Raw genomic sequence first — 24,146 nt, 5'->3', positions numbered from 1 at the left:
CTAGGAAACACAGGAGACGTGGTTTTGATTCCTGGGTTGGGAAGATGCCCTGGAGAAGCAAATGGCAACCCACTCCAGTATTCTTGCTTGGAAAATTCCAAGGACAGAGAATATGCTGTGGGAATACTGACCAATCAAAAGCTGGTTGGGCAATATTAATAGATAAATGCTTTCATGAAAAAAATATTGTGAGCAGTTCACTTTGTAATGTTGAAATGATCAACAGGAAGAGATCACAATTTTATTTCTGTGTCCTCTGAATAACAGCCTCAATATATAGAAAGCAAAAACAATTGGTAAAACTGTAATGCAAAATAAATAAATCCACAATCATAATAGTTTATTATGGAGAAGCTAATTTTACCATCCCTTCTCCCCCTACATAGTTGCATTGTGTATTCCCCTCCTTTTTTCCCTGATATTATCTTCTAAAAGAGCTATTTTCAAGTTATTCTATTTAAAATAATTCCTATTATTCTTTTTTGTGCATATACTTGCCTGAGATTACAGTATTCATTTACCTACTTCTTAATTTCTCCTCTACTGAAACATATCCCATAAGGGCAGTGATAATGTTTCTCCTTCACCACGAAATCTTTGGTTCCCTGAACAGTTTCTGCCACATAAAAATGTTTGCTGAATAAATGAATAGCTAAACAATAGTTAATGGTTGTTGGCTACTTCTGTGTTCCAGAAACGTTTTTTTTAAGAATTATTTACTTACGGCTGTGCTGGGTCTCAGCGGCTGCTCCTGCTTTTCTCTAGCTGCAGAGGGGGCTGCGTTCTTGTGGTGTGAGGGCTTCTCGTTGCAGTGGCTTCTCTTGTTGCAAAATACAGGCTTTAGGGCAAGGGGGCTTCAGTAGTTGCAGCTCCCAGGCTCTAGAGCACAGGCTTAGTAGTTGTGGCCCATACGCTTAGTTGCTCCATGACATGTGGCATCTTCCTGGACCAGGGATCGAACCCGTGTCTCCTGTATTAGCAGGCAGATTCTTTACCACTGAGCCACCAGGGAGGTCCCTCCAGAAAGTTTAAATGCATTATTGAAATGCTCCCAACAATTCCTAATTTCATAGGAATCCTTGGTTTTTACAGCATAAGTAATTTACTCAAACAGTAAGTGAGGAGTTAAAGATTTAAATCCGGGGCTATTGTCTCCTTGCAAGTCCTTAGCAGTTCATCAAACTTGAGAGTCCAATGAAAGTTCCTCTTACACAGGGACTTTATTCATGAACTTTTATTCATTTAATAAAAATACACTGTATTGCCTACTGTGTGTAATGTGCCAGCGAAGCAATGATGAAGCAGAAATGGACAGTGCTTGATTTCACAGGGCTTATTACCAGGGCAGGGGGCTTTCAAACAACTACTCGCCTAATTAATTATTTAGTTACAATTATTTTAACATCAGAAGGGGTAACTTAAAGTACTACACAATGCTGACCTAATGTGCGAATTCAGGGAAGGTTTCTTTGAGAAAATGCCAATTGTGTTGAAATTAATTCCTACTCATCTTTCAACTTAAATGTCTTGAGCACCCTAGACACAGGATGAGTAAAATAATTCATGGTAGACTTAATTTTAAAAGAAAACATTTATTAATTCTATATATTTCTTGTAGGGGTGAAAAAACTTCTAGGTTCTTGCGTTGGTCTAATAATTATTAAATAAGACAGAATAACAGGAGAAAAACACATTTAAATATATATGTACAAGAGCCCCTCAGAGAGAATGACACTCAAAATCACTCAGGAAATTGAGGCTAATATAAGGCTGTGTCCTCTTCAGCTAAGGAGACACAGGTAGGGGCCTGGGACTTCAAAAAGAGGAAGACAAGTCACTGGAAGATGAGACGAGTTTAGCTTGCCAAACACAAGTCTTTCAGATAGAGAAGTCATCTCTGGTAATATCCCCTCTGTCTGGGCCGGGCTCCCTATTTACAATCTTTCAGACAGCTATGGAAAAAAGTTTTTCTTCAATCTGCTGGGTCTTGATTGCCTTCAGCTTAGAATAATCCACATATGCCAAGAGATACCTTTTGGGGTGATGTATGCTGCTCCTCTTCACTCTAAAATACAGAGTTAAGATAACTATGACACTGTGATTAAATACTTGGTAATATTACCAAATTTCCTGTTAAAATTTAACTTTAGCTGTTTCAGAAATGTTCTCAAGGTTGATTTGTTAATGTAAGGGTCTAATTAGGATGCATACACTATGTTTGGTAGAATTGTGTCTTAAATCCTTTAAAATATATAACATTTTGCTGACTTTATTTACAGTATTTTTATTGGAGAAATTGGGTCATTTGTTCTATAGAATTGTCCTTATTTTAGATTTTCCTGATTGCATCCCCATGATGTTATTTAACATGTTCCTTTGTCACCTGTATTTTCTGTAAAACTGGTAGTTATGTATAGAGATTTGATCAGATTCAGGTTCATTTTCTTTTGGCAGGAATACTTCACAGGTGTCATACACATCCTATGGTATCAAGTTGGGAGACATATAAGCCTAATTGTTTCTCCTTTTTTTTTTAATAATACATATTCAACTATTTATTGATTTTTTTCCCATTTATTTTTATTAGTTGGAGGCTAATTACTTTACATCATTGCAGTGGTTTTTGTCATACACTGAAATGAATTAGCCATGGATTTACATGTATTCCCCATCCCAGTCCCCCCTCCCACCTCCCTCTCCACCCCATCCCTCTGGGTCTTCCCAGTGCACCAGGCCCGAGCACTTGTCTCATGCACCCAACCTGGGCTGGTGATCTGTTTCACCCTAGATAATATACATGTTTCGATGCTGTTCTCTTGAAACATCCCACCCTCGCCTTCTCCCAGAGTCCACAAGTCTGTTCTATACATTGTCTCTCCTTTTTGATGTCTGCATCCATTGATCACCATTGCATAATTCCAGGATTTTATTAGTGATTGTAGTCTGATAATAATTTTTTTTAAACTTTTTAAAATTAAAGTATGTTGATGTATAATATTATGTTACATGTGTACAATTATTATAAAATATTGGCCATATTTCCCATGTTGTGCAATATATACTTGTAGTAGGTTACTTTATACCTAATAGTTTGTACCTCTAAATCCCTACCCTTAATTTGTTCTTCCTCCCTTTCATCTCCCCACTAGTAACCAATAGTTTGTTCTCTATATCTGTGAGTCTGCTTCTTATGGGTTATATTTACTAGGTTGTTGTACTTTTTAGATTCCACATATAAGCAGTATCATACAATATTTGTCTTTTTCTGAGTTAGCTCTCTTAGCATAATACCCTCCAAGTTCATCCTTGTTGCTGCAAGCAGCAAAATTTCAGTCTTTTTTACGGCTGAGTAGCTGAAACTCCAATACTTTGGCCATCTCATGCGAAAAGTTGACTTATTGGAAAAGACCCTGATGCTGGGAGGGATTGGGGGCAGGAGGAGAAGGGGACAACAGAAGATGAGATGGCTGGATGGCATCACCGACTCGATGGACATGAGTTTGGGTAAACTCCGGGAGTTGGTAATGGACAGGGAGGCCTGGCGTGCTGTGATTCATGGGGTCGCAAAGAGTCAGACCCGACTGAGCAACTGAACTGAACTGAACTGAACTGAGTTTTTCATTGTATGTATATGCCATGTATTCTTTATCCATTCATCTGTTGGACACTTAGATTCATTTCATATCTTGGTGATTGTAAATAATACTGCTATGAACATTGGAGTGCATGTATCTTTTCAAATTAAAGTTTTTGTTTTCATCTGGTATATACCCAGGAGTGGGATTGCTGGGTCACATGGGTAGTTCCATTTTTAGTTTGAGAAACTCCACACTGTTTTCCACAGTGGCTGCACCAATTTACATCCCCATCAAGTGTAAAAAGATTCCCCTTTTCTTCACAACCTATTTGTTATTTGTGTTCTATTTGATGAAAGCCATTCTGACATTGGTGATATCTTATTGTGTTTTTTCTTAATTGATGTATAGTTGACTTGAGTCAGATACAACTGAAACGACTTAGCATGCCATGTTGTTTTAGTTTCTAGCATACAGCAAAATAATTCAGCTAGATACATACATTTTCCTTTACAGTTTATTATAAGGTATTGAATATAGTTCCCTGTGCCATATGGCGCAGACTGGTAATATTTTAATTTTACTATTCCTTTATTTATGAACTAGAATGGATTTATAAAGAAAAACTTTCCCTTATAAATTATTCTCTTAGGTTATCCTGAGGTGAAATTCTTCTAGGAAAGGCAACATAATACTTTATTCATTCCCTATTTAGTTTCTGTTCTCAGAATAATGTGTTTGTTTCCGAGCATTCTCCAAAGGGAACAACGAGGCTTTTTATTCTCTTGCTGTAAGTATTATGAACACTGGATTTTTACACAATTGATGTGTTCCAATAAAATATGTGGCCCAATAATAAATATATATATACACACATATATTCAATATGGATATTATTACTAAAGACTTGATCATATAAAACAGATTAAGATTTCTCTGCAGTTATTTTTGTCCCTAGGATACTTCGCAGTAGGAATATATAGATGAACTTCTATGTTGTCAAGACCTTTGGAATCATTTGTGTGTGTGTGGTTAATTTACCATTTTTCTCTTTGAGACCCATGAACTGTAGCCCACCAGGCTTCTCTGTCCATGGCATTTACCAGGCAAGAATACTGAGTGGATAGCCATTTCTGTCTCCAGGGTGATCTTCCCGACCCAGGGATTGAACCCAGGTCTCCTGCATTGCCAGCAGATTCTTTGCCATCTGAGCTACGAGGCAAGCACCTTCTATATAGTTAGATTTGCCTTATTTTGATTTCAATTAAAATTTTTTTTGCAGTTTGTTTTGGTTCCAAAGTCTGTGCCTCAGAATAAAGTACTTTTCTAAAAAGGCTAGCTTCTTTCCTATCTTCTCTCTCTCCTCACAGGTAACCATTATTATTAGTTTTCCTTTATTCTTTGCTTTAAAATAATATATGTGAATACTTTTCTGTTTATTATTATTTCTCCCCTTCCTTCGAGAAAAGATACTTGGTGGTGGTTTTTTTTTTCCCCTCAACTTGGTTGTTCTCAGAACATGCTTTTTTTTCATGCTTAGCCTGTATATCCTGGTAATTGTTCCCCAGTAGTATATAGATACTGTCTTTACTCATTTTACAGTTGCATACTATTCATATTTACATATGCAAATGACATAGTACTTTATTCAGCCTTTCATGATTTTCAGTCTTTTTCATAATAGGCGTATGTGTTCCTAGTCTTCTGCTGTTACAGAGTATTAATAGCCTTGTGCACACAATCTTCTATGTTTTTGTTAGTGTTTCTTTGGGATATGTTTCTAGAAGTGGGATTTTTGCATCAAACAAAAATTCATTTGTAATTGTGCTAAATATCCCCACATTCTTCCCCATGTGCATGATGTTTTGGCATTCCCACCAGAAATGTATATCTGTTTCCCCACAGCTTTGCCAACAGAGTATGTTTGTCAAGCTTTTAGGTTTTTTCCTATCAGGTATATAAGAAATGACAATTCATTATAGTACAATTTGCATATTTTAAAATTGTGAGCATCTTTTTATATGCTCAAGGGCCACCTGATTTTCTTCTTCTCTTTGTTTCCCCTGCACTGCGCAGCTTTTGGGATTCTAGTTCCCAGACCAGGGATTGAAACTGTACCCTTGTCAGTGAAAATCCTAATCACTGGACTGCCAGAGAATTCCCTGATTTTCTCTTTTCAGGTGTTGCAGGGTACAGAATCTGCCTGCCAATGCAGGAGATGCAAGAGAAAGATGTGGGTTTGATCCCTGAGTTGGGAAGATTCCCTGAAGTAGGAAATGGCAACCCACTCCAGCATTCTTGCCTGGGAAACCCCACAGACAGAGGAACCTGGCGGGCAAAGGCCCATGGATCACAAAGAGTCAGACATGACTGAGCACGCATGCACAGGATGGACATGAACCATCTGTTTATATTTCTTAGTCATTAAGAAAAATCTCTTTTTGAAGCTCTTTATATGCCAGAGCTATTAATTCTTTTTCTGTGATATAAGTTCCAACTATGATGTGAGGAACATGTTCAATTTTTCCTTTTCCATACAGCTATTCCGTTATCTTAACAATAACTATTAAGAAATGGAAAATGGTAATGTTTAAAGGAGACCAACGCAGTAGGGATGGGTCAGTGGGAGGGAGGGTCATGAAAATTAGGGTGGTAAAGTTGGGCTTCCCTTGTAGCTCAGTCGGTAAAGATTTGCCTGCAGTAGGAGACCCGGGTTCGATCCCTGGGTTGGGAAGATCCCCTGGTGAAGGAAATGGCAACCCACTCCAGTATCCTTGCCTGGAAAATCTCATGGACAGAGGAGCCTGGTGGGCTGCAGTGGGGTTGCAAAGAGTCGGGCACAACTGAGCAACTAACACTTACTTACTTAAAGCTGGTAGGGGCCAAATCACATAAAATCTTATAGTACAGTTTAGAAATTTTGGTTTTACTCTTTGTAGCAGTAGACAGACATTCAATAGTAATATATATCAGGGGATGTTTGAGCAAACTTCCTTTGGCTAGGTGTGGTGGTGGTGGGTCAGTTTCTTTACCTAAGCGGGAGTGAAGACAAGCCACCAGGAGTTAAGTAGGAGCTAAGGTCCCAAGGTATGTAGCTGAATTTATTCTTGGAATATTTATTCAGATCCCTACATCAACTGAGTTTTGTTGTTCCACCGTGGTCCCCATAGGTATTGCTAAAATTTCAACTGGTTGCATCTGAACTGCAGTAGATGTCTGCATGTATGTTGCCTGTAATGTGGGAAGCTACTTTCTCCTGTGGGAAGCAACTCGACCGAATGCAGGTCTAGAAATCCTTTATGCAACTGTTTGGAACAGACTGCATACGCGTCATATCACAGTGAGCTGTACAGGGATACTAGCCATAGATTAGGTTCCCTTCTGTTCTTCCCATCAATTGCAGTAATTAGTAACTGCCTCACTTGTTAGCATTCCTTCTTTAAATAGTCCACAGTGAGTTCAGCCTAGAAGCTGAATCTTGCTTATGACAGACTTTAGTAAATATGTATCTCTAGCTTTACTGTTCAAGATACATTGGAACATTATTGGACATCTCCTCTAACAATAGGAAAATACTGGACATTAACAAAGGGGTTGAGAAATTTATACCAGTGTAATTCAATTAATGCTACATTCAGTGTCTCTGTAAAGATAATGGCCTATAGGATCAGAAAAACTCTATTAATGTCACCTAACTGGCAAAGGAAAAGTAATCTGCATCACAGGAAATACAGCAGCTGAGTTAAGACTTTTAAGGGTCAGTATCTAACTTGTCTATGACTTCCCAGGTGGCTCAGTGGTAAAGACTCAGCCTGCCAATGCAGGAGACATGAGTTCAATCCCTGGGTCGGGAAGATCCCCTGGAGAAAGAAATGGCTACCCACTCCAGTATTCTTCCCTAGGGAAAACCATGGATAGAGGAGCCTGGTAGGCTACAGTCCATGGGGTCGTGAAGTGTCGGACACAGACACGACTGAGCGACTTCACTTTCACTTTTCACTTTCATGCACTGGAGAAGGAAATGGCAACCCACTCCGGTATTCTTGCCTGGAGAATCCCAAGGACGGAAGAGACTAGTGGGCTGCCATCTATGGGGTCGCACAGAGTCGGACACGAGTGACACAACTGAGCAGCAGTAGCAGCAGTATGCTTACTAAGTTTGATTTACTGCTTTAGAAGTAAATCAGCACAAAAGTAACCCAACCGAGTTCAAGTTATCATTTGTATCCACCCTCAATCTTAAACCAGCGAGCCTCTGGCTTGAGCACTTGACTAGACATCAGGTGATCCTATTGTTAAGAGTTGGGGGACTATCGTGGAAGAGAAAGTGAAAGTGAAGTCGCTTGTCATGTTCGACTCTTTGACCCCATGGACTGTAGCCTACCAGGTTCCTCCATCCATGGGATTTTCCAGGCAAGAATACTGGAGTGGGTTGCCATTTCCTTCCCCAGGAGATCTTCCCAACCCAGGGATTGAACCCGGGTCTGCTGCATTGTAGGCAGACGCTTTACTGTCTGAGCCCCCGGGGAAGCTCTCACACCGGTGGAGAACTGGGTCTTTTATTTTGCTGTTGTTGTTGTGATTGCTATTGCTGTAGTTCCAGGAGGAGAGATAAGGAAAATAAGTTCCGTTTTAGAAATGCTGACTTTAAGGTCACTTGGATATTCCAGATGGAAATAGGAATTAGGCAGTTGTATCCATCAGTCCAGATCCCAGGATAAAGTTGTGAATTACAGATAAAAATGTGAGCTTCCTTAGCTAAACAAATAGAAATGGAAATTGTGAGCTTGAATGAGATCACCCAGGGAGAGGAAGTTAGAAGAGGAGCAAGAACGAAACACTGAGAATAAGCTGAGAAGACAGATGTATATAGCAGAATAGGTAAGAGAAGCTTGGAGGACTATTTCAAGCTTGATCAACTGTCAAATGTTCTTGAGAGTCACGTAAAATGTGAACTGTCCACTGGATTTAGTGAGAAAAGTTTATTGGTGGCCTCAGTGAAAGCTGTTTTGGTAGTGGTAGCAAAAGCCAGATAGAAAAAGTTCCAGGACTGCCTGGGAGGTGAGGAGAGGACAGCACATGTAGACAACCCTTGAGAAGCTTAATTTTGAGGGGATGGAGAGAGATCAAAGGATTTTAGGAAGTCAGGAAAGAGAGAGCAATGTAGTAATACTGTAAGTGTTACTTAAATTTAATTCAACAAGTATTTTCTTGATCACATGAAGGGCAGGGAACTGAGAACTGAGAGATGAGTGAGCAGAAAGCAGTCCTCAAGTTGCTCAAAGTTGAATGGGGAGAGACAGGCCAATAATTATGTATATGGATAGCGCAATATTACACGTTAGATACAGTGGTAGCACAGTATGTTTATTAGGAAAGAGAAGTGGGAAGACATCTAAGTCACATTTAAACTGTCATGAATTCTTTAGGTATCCCTGGTAGCTCAGCTGTAAAGAATCCCCCTGCAATGCAGGAGACCTGGGTTTGATTCCTGGGTTGAGAACATCCCCTGGAGGATGGTATGGCAACCCACTCCAATATTCTTGCCTGGGGAATCCCCATGGACTGTAGCCTGCTAAGCTCCTCTGTCCATGGGGTCACAAAGAGTAGGACATGATTGAACGACTAAGCACAGCACACACATGAATTCTTGAATGTTTTCTATGATGACTATCTCAGAAAGGCATTTCACGCAGAGAGAAAAGTATCATTTATTGGAAAACTACATGAAGCCTTTAAAGAAAAAGGGTTCTTGGAATGGCATTGCCTAGATATAAATCCTGCCTCCAAGTTACCAGCTCTATGACTCTGGGTAATCACTATGTGTTTGCCAAGCCTCAGTTTCCTCATCTATAAAATGAAAGCTGATAATTACTATCTCAGGTTTTTAGGGAGGCTTAAAAGTTGAGATGTGCTGACTGTGGCACATCAAATATTCAATATACATTAACTCTGGTTATTATGGTAGGATCTAAGATGTAAAAAGTGTGAGAGGGTATGAAGCTTAAGAGGTAATCAGGAAGCAGATCATGATGGATTTATCAGGAAAGTCAGTATTGTTCCCAGAACTAATTAAAAGAAACCAGTACAATTATTAGAAGACAAACTGAAGTCAGATTTAATTCTGCTAAAAAAAAATTTTCAGGAAGCATCTTAATTATAATCTCCTGTTGCTAAGCCTAAGGCAACAGCTATGTACAAGTACCTCTCAGGCTACTAATTAGGAGGCTGAATGGCTAATCTCTAATTGTGCAATTTACACATTTTTTTATTACAATATCCTGTAGCATAATGCATTATTTTTCCATTAAGATTGTTGCTAAACTTCATTTATCTAATTCTTCTCTTTATATATATTTTTTGTATTAAAAAATGATAGTATAGCTACATTTTCATTTCAGTAAAAAAGTTATTTCACCTCTACCATTGAAACAAAATAAAACAAACCAAGATTAGCTGATCATGTACTTACTGTAGCTGACCTTGAGAGTATTGTAAGGGCATTTTAAATGTAGAGTTACACTCCACAAAAACTGCAGGTAGATTTAAGGAAATTTGCATTGAAACTGTTGCCTCTATTCATTTGTCATAGTTTGGATGGATAAAGGTTTCTCTAGTTCCATCTTTTAGATTTTAATTTTAAGGTGGTTTTTTTGGGGGGGGGCAGTTCAACTTCTCACTTACATGAACAGTATTCCTTCTGTAAAGAAATTTTTGCTTTGAAAAGATAATTCTGGGTCACCACTGTCTAGTATACTTAATTTAACCTGTTGAGTATTTTTTTTTAGAGGTAAAACATACAACACTATATTAATTTCAGGTATACAACATGATAATTTGCTATTTGTATACACTATAAAGTGATCAACACAGTAAATCTAGTTAGCATCCATCACTATACAACAGACCACTTTCACCATTTTGCTCACTCTCAGCCCTCTTGTCCTCTAATCACCAGTTTTTTCTGTTCACCTGTGTTTGGTTTTGCTTTGTCTGTTCTCTGTTCATTTTTTCAGATTCCGCATGTACGTGAAATCATACGGTATTTGTCTTTCTCTGACTTACTTCACTTAGCATGATACCCTCAAAGTCCATTCATGTTGGCACAAATGGCAAAATTACCTTGTTTATGACTGACTAGTGTTTCATTGTCTATACATACACTGCATCTTTATCCATTCATCTACCACAGGACACAGGTTGCTTTTGTGTGTTGGCTGTTTTGTAAATAATGCTGCAATTAAAATGGATGCATCTTTTCAAATTAGTGTTTTTGTGTTCAGCAGACAAATATCCATAAGCTTGATCATATCATAGTTCAATTTTTAGTTTTTTGAGGAACCTCCATAATGTTTTCCGTAGTGACTGTACCAATTTACACTTCCACCAACAATGCGCATGGACTCCCTTTCTCCACATCCTCTTCAACACTTGTTAACTTCTGTCATTTTGAGAGTAGTCATCCTAATGGGTGTGTGTTGATATCTCAATGTAATTTGATTTGCATTTCCATGACAGGGATGTTGAACACCTTTTCATGTGCCTGTTTGCCATCTGCATGTCATCTCTAGAAAAATGTCTATTTAGATCCACTGCCCATTTTAAAATCAGATTATTTACTATTGTTTGAATTCTTTTGACATTTTAGATACTGACCCCTTATCAGATATATGATTTGCATTTCTATTCAGTATGTTGCCTTTTCATTCTGTGGATGATTTCCTTTATTGTGCAGCTTTTTAGTTTGATGTAAGCTCATTTATTTTTGCTTTTGTTGCCTTTACTTTTGTGTGCAGTGTGCAGTTGTGTCCGACTCTTTGCAGCCCTTTGGACTGTAGCTAGGTTCCTCTATCCATGGGGTCTTCCAGGCAAGGATACTGGACCGGGTTACCATTCCTCCTCTGGGGATCTTCCTGACCCAGGGATCGAAACTACATCTCCTGTGTCTCCTGAATTGCAGGTGGACTCCTTTACCCGCTGAGCCATCGGGAAAGCCCTAAAAGGCTTTGCTTTTGGATTCAGTCTAAAAATTTATGCCAAGACCAAAGTCAAGGACCTCACTGCCTGTTTTCTTCTAGAGGTTTTATGGTTTCAGGTCTTATATTTAAGTCTTTAATCCATTTTAAATTAACTGTTGTGTACGGTGTAAGATAGTGGTCTAGTTTCATACATTGCATGTAGTTATAAAATTTTCCACTGTATATTCTTGGCTCCTTTATTGTAATTGACCATATATATACTTGTGGGTCTATTTATTGTTTTCTATTTTGTTCCACTAATCTGTGTGCCTATGTTTATGGTAACATCACACTCTATAACTTTGCAGTGTAGTTTGAAATCAGGGAGTGTGATACTGCTTTCTCAAGGTTGCTTTGGCTATTTGTGGTGTTTTTTTTTTATTCCATAAAAATTTTACAGTTGTTTCTTCTAGTCCTGTGGAACATGGCTTTGTAATTTTGATAGGGATTGCACTGAATCTATAGAATGCTTTTTGGTAATATGGACATCTTAACAACAGTAATTCTTCCAATGTATGAGCATGGAATATTCTTCAATATTTGTGTCTTCTTTCATCAACGTCTTAACAGTTTTCAGTATACAAGTCTTTCACCTCTTTGGTTAAATTTATTTCTAGATATTTTATTTTTTGATACAGTTGTAAATGGAAGTTTAATTTCTCTGATAGTTGGTTAATAGTTTTAAAAAAAGCAATAGGTTTCTATATATTGATTTTGTATCCTGCAAGAGAATTCATGTTAGTTTTAACAGTTTTTTTTCCCATGCAGTCTTTCTTTATACAGTATTACATCATCTGTAAATAGTGAGTTTTACTTCTTGCCTCCCAATTTGTATGCCTATTTTGTTGAGTATTTTCAAAGTTAAAAATATCTTGATATCTTCATTTGGAATTTTCCGCTCCTGATGAATCCCAGTGGTATAATCTTTCTACTGAAATTTCTAATGCTCATTCTGGTATTTAACATGGCATGCATTGTTAACGCTGTTTTTGATACTTTTATGGAGTGATTTGTGTTACCTCACGTGTGTGTGTTTCAATTTCTCTAATCTTTTTCTGATGATCTGAGCTTATAAATTAGGCTTCATTTTACCAAGTTTATGTATATATACAATTGGGTCAAGTCTTCAAACTGTTTAATCAAGCACGTCCAATTAGCTGAACATAATTTCCTATGGTGTGCGTATTAGTTGCTCGGTCATGTCTGACTCTTTTAGTCCCCTGACTATACACCACCAGGCTCCTCTGTTCATGGAATTCTCCAGGCAAGAATACTGGAGTGGGTTGCCATTTCCTTCTGCAGGGGATCTTTCTGATCCAGGGATAGAACCCGGGTCTTCTGCATTGTAAGCAGATTCTTTACCATCTGAGCCACCAGAGAAGCCCAAATTCCTATGGTAGGAGGTCCTGAAATTCCGGCAGAATTGATCTTTAGGTCTGTAGATGCGTAATAACCACACTGAAATGAACTAAGGGTGGAGGGCAAATTCCTTCAAGAAATTATAATAGTGTCAGGGCAGGGGCAAGCTATAGCAGCTCAGCTCTATAGCCATTGGTTAGCACCGCAATGGGCTCCTCTCCCAAGCAATGGACAGGGAGCAACTGTCACCCCTCAGCTGTCACTGGTTATGCTCAGCGATTGGACTTCTCTGGTGGCTCAGACCCGTAAAGAATCTGCCTGCAATATGGGAGACCCAGGTTCCATCCCAAGTTCGGGAAGATATTGTGGAGAAGGGAATGGCTACCCACTCCAGTATTCCTGCCTGGAGAATCCCATGGACAGAGGGACCTGGCCGGCTACAGTCCATGAGGTCGCAAAGAGTCAGACACAACTGAGCGACTAACGCTAACAGAGTGGGCCCCTCTCCCACTTCTGTATAAAGGAGCCTGAATTGAGATTAAGCAGAGGTAGCTTTTTGAGGCCTTAGTCGGTCATCTTCTCAGTCTGCTAACTTTCCAAATAAAATCGTTATTTCTTGTTCCAACAACTCGTCTCCTGATTTATTGGCCCGATTTATGGCCAGCATAACCAGCCAGAGATGACCTAAGGGCACGAGGCAAATTCCTTCAAGAAGTGCCTTTGGATTTCAAAATTTTTCCGTCCAAAATCTACCTTAACATCTGTAACCCAATACACGTGTATATGACTGAATAAAGAATGTTACTATAGAATACTAGACTATCTTACTCCAATACTTACTCGACTCTCCGAGAGGTTTCTGAAATTTCTCACTCTATTTCATATAAAACAAAAATTGTAGACCTTCCAGGTAGAAACCAGTTAAGCTGACTTCACGAACTACTAAAGGGTCGTTAAAGGCAAATTGAAACCGCTCCTCTATCCGTCTCTGCTGCTGCCCGGTCTTTCCTGGGCCTTTGGAAACGCGGCGCGGGCAGCCGGGAAAGTAACGGCCAGCGGAGAAGTTAGGAGCCGCACCTGCTTACAGCCCTTGACGGGTAGACCGGCTTCTTCTCCGGAAGCAGCTGGGCCCCAACCTACAGCCCGCGCTCGCTGGATGATGCGGAGCTCCACCAGTTTCCCTGCCCTCCGCTTCCTCGAAGTCCGTCCCGCCTCTCATCTGCTCTCAGCCAATTTCGCATCTCCTCTGCGAGGTGGGCCGAGCGCCGAGCAATCGATGCCTCCTCCCCAGCCTTGGGGGCCGCCATTTTGGGGGGAGGAGAAACACTAGTAGAGGCGGCAGCGGCTCAACGGGATGTCGACTGGCTTCTGCTTCTCTTGCCAGCGCTCTGGAGTTCGGGCAGAAGCCTTCATCGGGGCCACTCCTCCGCCTGCCTCTCCGGAATGAGGCCTAAGTTCCCGCACCGGAAAGCCCCCCATCTCTTCCGAGAGTAAGTAGCACCAGGTGGAGCAGCGCGCCCCCGCGCGCCCTCCTCTGTCAGTTACCCCGCGCGTCCCCGCGGCCGCGCGCCGTTCCCCGCGCGCTCCCTCCCTCCCCCTCCCAGGCTGGGCGCTCGGCGCAGACTCGCTTGTTTGTTTCTGCAGGAGCCCAAGAAGAGGCCGAAGCCGAGACGATGCCTGGGAAGCTGAAGGTGAAAATCGTGGCCGGGCGCCATTTACCAGTGATGGACCGAGCTAGTGACCTGACTGATGCCTTCGTGGAGGTTGGTGCAAGGTCCTGCCCCTCCAAACGCAGGGAGCGCCAAGCCCTGTGAAGGATCCTAGCCACCTCGCCCGCAGTCCCTCAGCCCGTTCCCGGCCCCCCGGCCTGCCGAGTGCGGTGCTTGGCCAGCCCTCCCTGGAGAGCTGACTGCTGAGACTGCAGCCCATGTAATGGGTGCACGGCCCGCAGGCGTCAGCGGCACGCTCAGCCGCGAGGCAAGGCTGTAATTGCTCTGTCTGCAGGGGTGACCCTGATGTCAGGACTCCTAACAGGCCACCCGCCAGTCAGGAGATCCCAAGGCGTGGCCAGGCGGCCACTGAAACACACACCACACACCCCACATCCACCCTTCTTTGCGGGGAGGGTACCTGGTTTTTTAATGCTAGAGTGATGGAGATGTTGTTTCAGAATGTAGATACAGTCTGTTATGGACACGGGAGAGCTGCAGGGTGATCTCTTTAACAGTGATTTCTGAATCATCAGTGCAAGTTCTGAAACCCAAGTGTAACACTTTTCTGCTCTTGTATAGACTGGTAGGTCTGATGAGCTGTTTCAGGGTAATTTAGTGCCTTGAGGTAGGAAGCCAATTAAGTGCCATGGGTTTAAATTGCAAAATTGCTTTTTAAATCTAATGATTAGTTTAAAACTCATGCAAATTAGCACAGGCCTGGGGCCCGGAAAGTAATAATCCTGAGTCTGAAAGAAGCCTAGTAATACTGTAATAAAAAACTGTCAGGACGAGCCAGAGCATTAGAACAGTAATTGTTTGGGCTATTAATGCTTCGAGTTGATAGATACATGATAATATACAGCCTGATTCCATCTCAATATAAAATACTGTTCACGGTCCCTAAAGATTCTCTAACCTAGCCAAACATTGACATTCTTAGTCTCAACTTCATTTTTATTTGAGAAACAGTTATTGAGTGTGTTCTTGGGCCAGATGAGAAGTCATGGAGTTGCACAGATTGCAAAAGCATAGTCTTTGCTTTCAGGTATGTCAGAGACTGACCTGCACAGTTTAGGTTAATAAATAGTAGCTCACATGTATTGAGTCTTGTTATTGCCAGGTCTGTGCTAAGTATTTTTCAATTCTTAATCTTTATATCTTAAATTTTAGTCTTACATCTTAGTCTTTATATCGGACTCCCCTGCTCACTCAGGCCATAAAGAAGCTACATGAAGAGCAGGAGACCCGCGTTCAATCATTGCATCGGGAATATCTCCTGGAAAAGGGAAGGGCTACCCACTCCAGTATACTTGCCTGGAGAATTCCACGGACAGAGGAGCCTGGAGGGCTGCAGTCCATGGGGTCACAGAGTTGGACACGAGTGCACGAACAACACACAACCTAGCCTACTATTATTGTATTCTTATTTTCCCATTTACAATGGAAGTACCAGAAGGACACAACAGATTTGTTTTAATATCATATAGACTTTTGTTTCCAAGCAGTATGTACACATAATCAATTAAAACATATCTGAAAAGAATCATGATACCTGAGAAATGCTATGAAGACTTGTTGGTACAAAGGAACCAGGCAAGTTCAGGAGCCAGGGGAACATGTTCTGAGATAACATTTGCATTGTCAACCTGTATTGACTGTTTTTACAATTAAAAATGCTTTACAATTTGAAAAAAGCCTAGGAACAGTAAATAATTTGCCAGAGGTAACTTAACCTTGTAATTCTCCATAGCCTTGTGGTCTGTTAATCCACTGTGCTCATATTGCCTTTCCAGACAAGATGATGGGTGTTTCTGTAGACTCTGGAAACTTAATTCTGTCTCTGAAGGTTGAGGCAGTCTTCCTAAGAAAGAGACATTGGAGCTGGGCTTTGTAGAATACCCAGAATTTTCCAGGCAGAGTGGAAAGGCCCAGAACATCAGAGATGCAGAGTGGGATACATGGTGTGTGAGGAGACCAACTTACTTTGTGATCTGCTTGGTGTCAGAGGGGATATGTGGGTAGTGGAGCTTTTGGGAGGTTAAAGCTGGAAAGGTAGGTTTGCGCCAACCTCATTTTCTGTATTAAAGGCATTTTCCTTTATTTTGTGAGTGTAGGGAAGACTGGGGAAGTTTTTCAAGCAGAAATGAAATAAGATCATTTTTGTATTAGGTTGTTTCTAGGATGACTTGAATGGTGATGTTATTGATAGACTGGATAGATGAGAGACGAGGCAAGGAGATCAGTTGAGAAAGTGGTAAAATTATCCAGACAATGTGTGCATGTTTAGAATGATAGTGGGAATGAATTAAAGGCGGAAGATTTGAGGGATGTTTCTGAGGTAACATTCTCAGGCCTTGGTAACAAATGGTGTTTGCTGGAGAGGGAGGAGTTGGATTTAACCGTGACTCATTCATTCCTTCTTTCAACAAATAGTTACTGAGTCTGCTGTTTGCCAGATCTTGTAGTCACCAATCTAGCTGGTAGTCACCGATAAAATATTCTTGGTTCCTGTTTTTATGGACTGTATATTTTGGTGGGAGAACCAGACATTAAAAAGTAAAGGGAAATTAAATTTATAATTACAAATAGTGGTGAGAGTCATGAAAGAAAAGCAATAGAGAATCTCAGCAAGTTTACATTTATTATTTGCCTGAAATTATCATGACGTTGTTAATCGGCTATACACCAATCCAAAAGAAAAAGTTTAGAAAAAATTAAATACCATGTACTTGTACCCTTTTAGAAGTAGTAGACTATTAAAAGTTTAATTTTCATAGTCACTGTCCTGGAGTGAAAAAATAAGTATATGCAGATACACTTTTCTAATTGTCAGTAACTAGTAAAAAAGAAGAATCATCTCTGGGACTTTAGGTTGGATTATCAACGGAGGCCCCCGAGGAAGTGCCAGCTAGGCACAGAGCTGCTGGGTGAGAAGGAAGAGCCGCGTGGTGGTGGTGATGCGTGTGTGTGTGGTGGAGAGGCTGGAGGAGAAGAGCGCCTCAGCAGAGCGAAGATCCTGAGGATTGGCTTATTTCAGGAAGTGAGGGAAGAGATGTGTGCTGGCAAGCAGTAAGGGAAGGAGTGAGTACTGTGAGATAACACTGGAGTTAGTCAGGGAGCCAATTGTGCAGGATCCTAGAGGCCATGACTGAAGTTTGGATTTGATTCTCAGTTCAGTGGGAACCTCTTATCAAGATGAGTATTTCTGTTACTGTCCGGAGAATGGACTGCAGAGGAGAAAGAGCAGGCAACTAGTTAAGAGATTTCATAATAGTTCAAAAAAGAGATGGTGAGGGTCAAGATGATGGTTTTGGTAATAGAAGTGGATGGATTCCAGATACACTTTTAAAATAGTAGAGGAATTGGTAGGTTGGAGTAGGGGCCAGGGAAAGGGAGATGTAAAGATGATTCCTAGCTTTCTGGTGTCACTGGAGTAATTTTCTCAGTCTTCATGGGGTTCAGAGAGATTGATTGAGTGGGCTGAGCATAAGCTTCCATTTGGGCATGTTCAGTTTGAAGTGTCTTTGGGTCCTTTAATTGGAGTTATTGAGGAATAAAGGTCGGATTTGTGACTATGGTGTTTTGAAGAGAGGTGTGAGTTAAAAATAAGCTCCCACAGTCCAGTACTTCTCAACTCTGTGAGACCCAATCTTGCGTTTATATAGCAGGTATTTTGGAATCTTCCCTTTACTGTCTTTACATGCTCACAATTCTAAAGAATCAATATAATGCTCTAACTGTAATATGATACAGAAATGAAAATATTTTATAATATGTATTTTAATATGGACATACTTGTTAATGACCATAGTAGAAGACATGAAGTAGTCAGATTGAGTCCATGATATTTATTGAGGCATTGTATATATCAGATACTGTACTGGCTATAGTACAGCATGCAGGCATAGAGCAGTGAGCAAAACAACTTCTGTAGTCATGGAACTTAGCTTTTAGTGGGAGGAGAGAGTTAATCAGGAAAACTGTTAAGTAAGAGAGACTATGCAAGGTGGTGAGAAGTGCCCTATGTGGAGAGAATAAAGCAGGGATTCAGGATAGCAAATGCCTCACCTCCATGTACAATCTCCTGAACATGACTGCTCCTCTCACAGAGTGAGACGGTTGTGTAGTGTTGGCATCTCAGATGGGCCTTCACTGCCATAGGTTATCTGATTTTCCAAAATAGTCAGCTCATGGGAAAAAAGTTGTCCACTAATTTTCACAGTGGTTGTATTTCTTGACAATTATTTATATTAAAGTGAGTGTATATTTAAACCCCATTACAATACTTATATTTGTAAAACTGAGTTAGGTTCTAGGTAGGTTTTTGACCCATCTGGCTATCTGGTGGGAACATTTGATAGTCATGACATGGGACAAGTCTTCATTGTTGGGGACTGTCTCTTGAATTGCAGGACACCTAGGACCTCTGGCCTTCTTCACTTAATACTACTACTATTTTTCCCAAAAATACCCGCTGGCAATTTTTAAAGTTCCCTTGGAAGTTGGTTCTGTCCCTTTTGCAAACCACTGACTTAGGGGGAGAGAAGAGGGAGCAAGAAGAAGGATGGATCCTTGAATGAGTTTGACATTAAGAATTTATTAGAAGTTGAGAATTGGAACGAAACATATTGTCAGCCAGTGATTTTAGGAGAGAATCAGGAAAGTAATGTCTTAGAAGGCGTTGACACTCAGAAGGAGTGACGAGGCCGGAAACCCATACAGTAGTTAAGTACGCACGCAGGAGGGCTTCCCAGGTGGCGCTCATGGTAAAGAACCCACCTGCGGAGACAACAGACATAGTAAGAGACCCAAGTTCAGTCCCTGGGTTGGAGAGATCCGCTGGAGGAGGGCATGACAGCCCACTCCATGGGAGAACCCCATGGACAGAGGAGCCTGGAGGGCCACAGTCCACAGGGTCACGAAGAGTTGGACCCGACTGAAGCGACATAGCACACATGCCCTGAACACGGGAGTAAGGAAATAAGGGTGGCGTGAATAGGCAGCCGTTTCAAGAAATGTGACTGTGAGGGGAGAGGAGAAATAGTGTGATATTGGGGTGGGGGGGTGGTATGCAGCTTTTAGTACTTAAAACATAAATTAGAAAATATTAGAACATATTTGTGTGCTAGTAGGAATAATCCAGCAGAAAGGGAAAGATTAATGCAGGAAAAAGGGGATAATGAAGGATTACAGTATAATAAAGGGATACATTGTATGGGGTAGACTCTCATTACTGTGTGAATGCATAGGAAAGGGGCATAATGAAGTCTGGGCTGGTGATAAGAAACCTTTGTGCTGGACTGGGAAGATGGTAACATCTCCACAGGCAGAGAGGAGAAGGGAGCATTTTTTGGATGAATAGGACAAACTTGATAAAAGCAAAAGGAGGGGATAGAGCACATGAAATGGAAGAGAGGGTTCTTGTTGAAAAGAAGTGGGATGGGCTGCCCTGGTGGCTCAGATGGATACAGATTACCAAGTGGTCTGAAAAGGAGGGGGAGAAGTCTGTATGGTTGGTGCTCTCTTAACCAGTTTCTCCCAACTGACTCATTACGGTCTCCAATGCTCTGCATTTCTGCCGTAAACACATTTTTGAATACCGCGCATCATTAGATTCTGCTCTAGTGTGCATGTTTCTCCCATCAGCTCTGATGTATTACTAAGAGGCGGTTGTGTTTATTCCCTACCCTGTTTATGCCAACTCTGATTGTTACTGTTATTTGTTTAAACCTCATACAAATCAGTGATTTAAGTGGGATAATGAAGTTGATAATGCTATGTAAAGACTTATGGATACAGTTGCTAAAAATTACTCCTGAATTAGATGAAGATTTTAAAACGAGTATTCTCTATCCATAGTTTTTTTTTTTTTTTACCAGTAATTTTAAGTCTTGAAAAAAAATAATTTATTTGTTTATATGGCTGCACCAGGTCTTAGCTGTGGCATGTGGGATCTAGTTCCCTGACCAGGGATCGTACCTGGGCCCCCTGCATTGGAAGTGCAGAGACTTAGCCACTGGACTACCAGGAAAGTCTCTCTACTGCATTAAAAGGAAACCCAAACTGGCAGACATAGATGGTACATTAAGGGTGTTGTTTATACAAAAAAGATGCTATAGAACTATCAGCAGTGGATCCTTAATCAAAGATGAGGCCTTTAGTTTTATGATAAAAGACAGAAAAATGAATATTTATTTGCCTGTTTTTATTTGAAAATGTTTACTGCTTGTATCATTTTTAATGATTATCTGATCTAACCAAATTATTTGACTACTCAGATATTGGTCCTGGTTGTATTGGTTAAGGGAATTTCTGTTATATATGATATGAGGCTTTCAGGAAGCCAGTGAAGACCAAGTAGTACTTAAAGATGACTATTACATGGGAATCTCCAGGATGAATGGGATGGGATTCTGTACAAGGGAATTATTAATCAAAATATATTAATGTGCATGTTACAAACTGTTCTGCTAAACTACATTATCATTTTGTGTTTACCCAGGAGCCTTTGAAGGAACTGGGAGAGGAAAAGAAATTAATATTTAATGAGCATCTTCTACCAGACATTTTGCTAGGTCTCTACATGTATTATCCTGATTAATGCTTACAGCAGCTCCTCTTTTCAGAGGAGGAAGCAGCTTTAAATAACAGGTTAAATAACTTTCTCAAGGTAATTTAGCTAATGAGTGGGAAAAGAGAATGCCTTTACCTTACCAGGGAATCTCATTAAAATCCCTTATGTTCTTTAGGTAAATGGTGAGGCATTCATTTAATTGCTGAGTAATAAAATCTCCTTTGAATTAAATAAGACCAAATGAACTCTGATTCTTCTTTAGTAGGTTGGGAATCACCGCAATGTTGGCAGAGTACCCGCTCTGGCCTTTTTCTTCTTCTAAAATCTTTTGTTGGTTTAGAGTAGTATGGGGACTGTTAGATTTTTACTGTAGATGGAATTGGCAGTTGACCTCCCCCTCCTCAAAGAAAAGCACATTATAGCACAACACTGTAGTGGGACAGAACTTAAGAGGGTGGAAAAATCATAACTTAGGGAATGATATGCTGGTTTTTGGCAGTTGAGCCAAAACCCTTGAGTACATTTGGCTTTCGAATGGTGTTGAATGGTATTATGAATCCTAATGATATTTTACTTCAAATAAAGTAGTTTTTAGGTAAATTAAAAAATAAATATTTCTTTCATGTTTTGAATGTTGAAATGTAATAAACATTGAAGAAGTAGCGAGCAGGTTTCTTCTGAGGGGTCTTTTTCGTCATTTCATTTCTTTTACATTTGTGATTTAAAGGTAAAAAGATAGTTACACAGTAATACAGTTGGCCCTTCACACCCCTGGGGTCTGCTTCCGTGGATTCAACCAACTGCAGGTAGAAAATATTTGGAAAAAAAAAAATTCCAGAAAGTTCCAAAAAGCAACACTTGAATTTTTTGTGTGTGGCAGCTATTTACATAGTATGGGCTTCCCAGGTGGCATTAGCGGTAAAGAACCTACCTGCCAATGCAGGAGACTTGAGACAAGGTTGGGGTTGAATCCCTGGGTTGGGAAGATCCGCTGGTGAAGGGAATGGCAACCCAGTAGTCTTGCCTTGAGAATCCCATGGACAGAGGAGCCTGGTGGGCTACAGTCCGTAGGGTCACAAAGAGACAGGACTGAAGTGACTTAGCACACACGCACATGTTGTATTTACAACTATTTACATAGCATTTTAGAGAAGGAAGTGGCAACCCACTCCAGTATTCTTGCCTGGAGAATTCCTTGGACAGGGGAGCCTGGTGGGCCACAGTGCATAGGGTTGCAAAGAGTTGGACACTGCTGAAGTGACTTGACACGCATGCATATAGCATTTACATTGTATTAGGTACTAAAGGTAACCTAGAGATGATTTAAAGTGTACAGGAAATTGTGCATATTTCCTGTACAGGAATTTATGTGCAAATACTGTACCATTTTATATAAGGGACTTGAGCATCCACAAATTTGGCTCTCTGTGGGTTGGGCGAGGGGCAGGGAGGAGTCCTGGAACCAATACCTCGGTACTGAGAGCCAGCTGAGCATGAATAACTCCTGTTACAAAAGATTCAAATACTCAGAAGTAAACTTGAAAGCCCCTTACTTCTTACAACACTGTCCTGTCTTATCTGGTCCCTTATCAGTTCCTTCTTCAGAGATCATTGCTGTCCCATTTTTGGCATGTACCTGTCAACTCCTGCCTCTAAAAAAAGCAACTTTTACATATCATATATTTCTTGTTTTTTCCAGTTATTATGCCATGGACATATTCCCCTCACAGCGTATATAGTCAACTCCATTCTTTAGTAGGGAGTGTGTGATTCAGTCACTTTCTTGTTGTCACTAGGCTTTTGTATATTTTTGGGGAGAGGGGCCACATGTGAAAGTACTTCTTTAGGATAAATTCCTGGAAGTGAATCCAGAGTTCTATAATTTGAATTTAAACAAAGTTTTTGCCATTTGAATTTATTTTAATTTTTGATGTTTTTGACTTTTAAAATAGCCCATTCAAGAAATAGGTAATATACATGCATGTCAAAATTCAACAGGTACAAAACGAGTCAGCCTCTCATTGCCTCTCCTTCAACTGATCTGTTTTGTTTTTTCAGTGTCCTCTGTTAATATTTGTGTATATCTTTCCAGGAATAATCTGTGCACATATAGGCATATGTCATATGCCTTATGATTTGTCATTTTTTTCCTCCACAAAGAATGCTGTACTCACCGTCCTGTAGTAGAGATGTATCTTAGATATGATTCCTTTTTTTTAAAATTTTTAAATTCAATTTATTTTGGCTGCACTGGGCTCTTTGGTTCAGCACACAGACTTCTCTGCTTGTAGCACATGGTCTTAGTTGTGGTATGTGGGATCTTAGTTCCCTGACCAGGGATCACACCTAGGCCCTTAGACATTGTTCTGCACTAGTGTTTGGAGAATGGCTTCATTTTTCTGTTTAGCACTGCATCGTGCAGCTTTCCCGTACTTGATTTAGCCAGTTCCCAATTGATGGACATCTAGGTTGCTTCCAATCATTTGCCACTATAATGCTGCTTGTATATGTCATTGCGCATCTCTGTATGAATGTAAAGGGTATGGGCATTTAACATTCTGATAAACGTTGTCAGACTGCACTTTGTGAAGATTGTTCAAATTTACACTCACAGCAAGAGTATGAGCATGAAACACTCACACTGCTTTTTCAGACTTCTTGACCTCTGTCAACCTAAGTAGTCAACATGTTGGTTTAGTTTGTTTTCATCTTTTGATATATTAAAAAGTTCTCATCTGCATTTCCATTTCTTTGAATTTCCGATTTTCAGTTGGTTTATTGATCTTTTTCTTACTGCTTTGTAGGAACTTGTTAGATATCAAGGAAACTAGCTGTTTGTGACATATTTGGCAAATCCTTTTTCTCAGTTTCTTATTTATTATAGTCCTTACCATGCCTGATGGAATAG

At 40.3% G+C, this 24,146-nt stretch overlaps 1 protein-coding gene and 1 long non-coding RNA gene across 21 annotated transcripts in view; one reads left to right on the top strand and one right to left on the bottom strand.

The window, feature by feature from the left end:
* Positions 1-1,576: 1,576 nt before the first annotated feature.
* Positions 1,577-14,155, bottom strand: LOC110147293 (uncharacterized). The gene is made up of 2 exons (XR_002316820.2): positions 13,793-14,155; positions 1,577-2,065 (listed from the first exon to the last, which is right to left on the bottom strand). It is a non-coding gene; the product is annotated as an uncharacterized lncRNA (long non-coding RNA).
* Positions 14,156-14,625: 470 nt separating this feature from the next.
* Positions 14,626-24,146, top strand: part of C2CD5 (C2 calcium dependent domain containing 5) — an 86,959-nt gene continuing 77,438 nt past the window's right edge. For all 20 annotated transcript variants that reach the window (XM_070453767.1, XM_070453765.1, XM_070453762.1 and 17 more), the window contains exon 1: positions 14,626-14,715. In XM_070453767.1, coding sequence (XP_070309868.1) covers positions 14,626-14,715 — 90 coding nt within the window. The remainder of the gene's footprint in view (positions 14,716-24,146) is intronic.

Source organism: Odocoileus virginianus, chromosome 23, assembly GCF_023699985.2.
Source record: "Odocoileus virginianus isolate 20LAN1187 ecotype Illinois chromosome 23, Ovbor_1.2, whole genome shotgun sequence".
Taxonomy (NCBI): Eukaryota; Metazoa; Chordata; class Mammalia; order Artiodactyla; family Cervidae; genus Odocoileus; species Odocoileus virginianus.
Note: the sequence above shows the minus strand (reverse complement) of the source record. Positions and strands in the feature narration are given on the sequence as shown.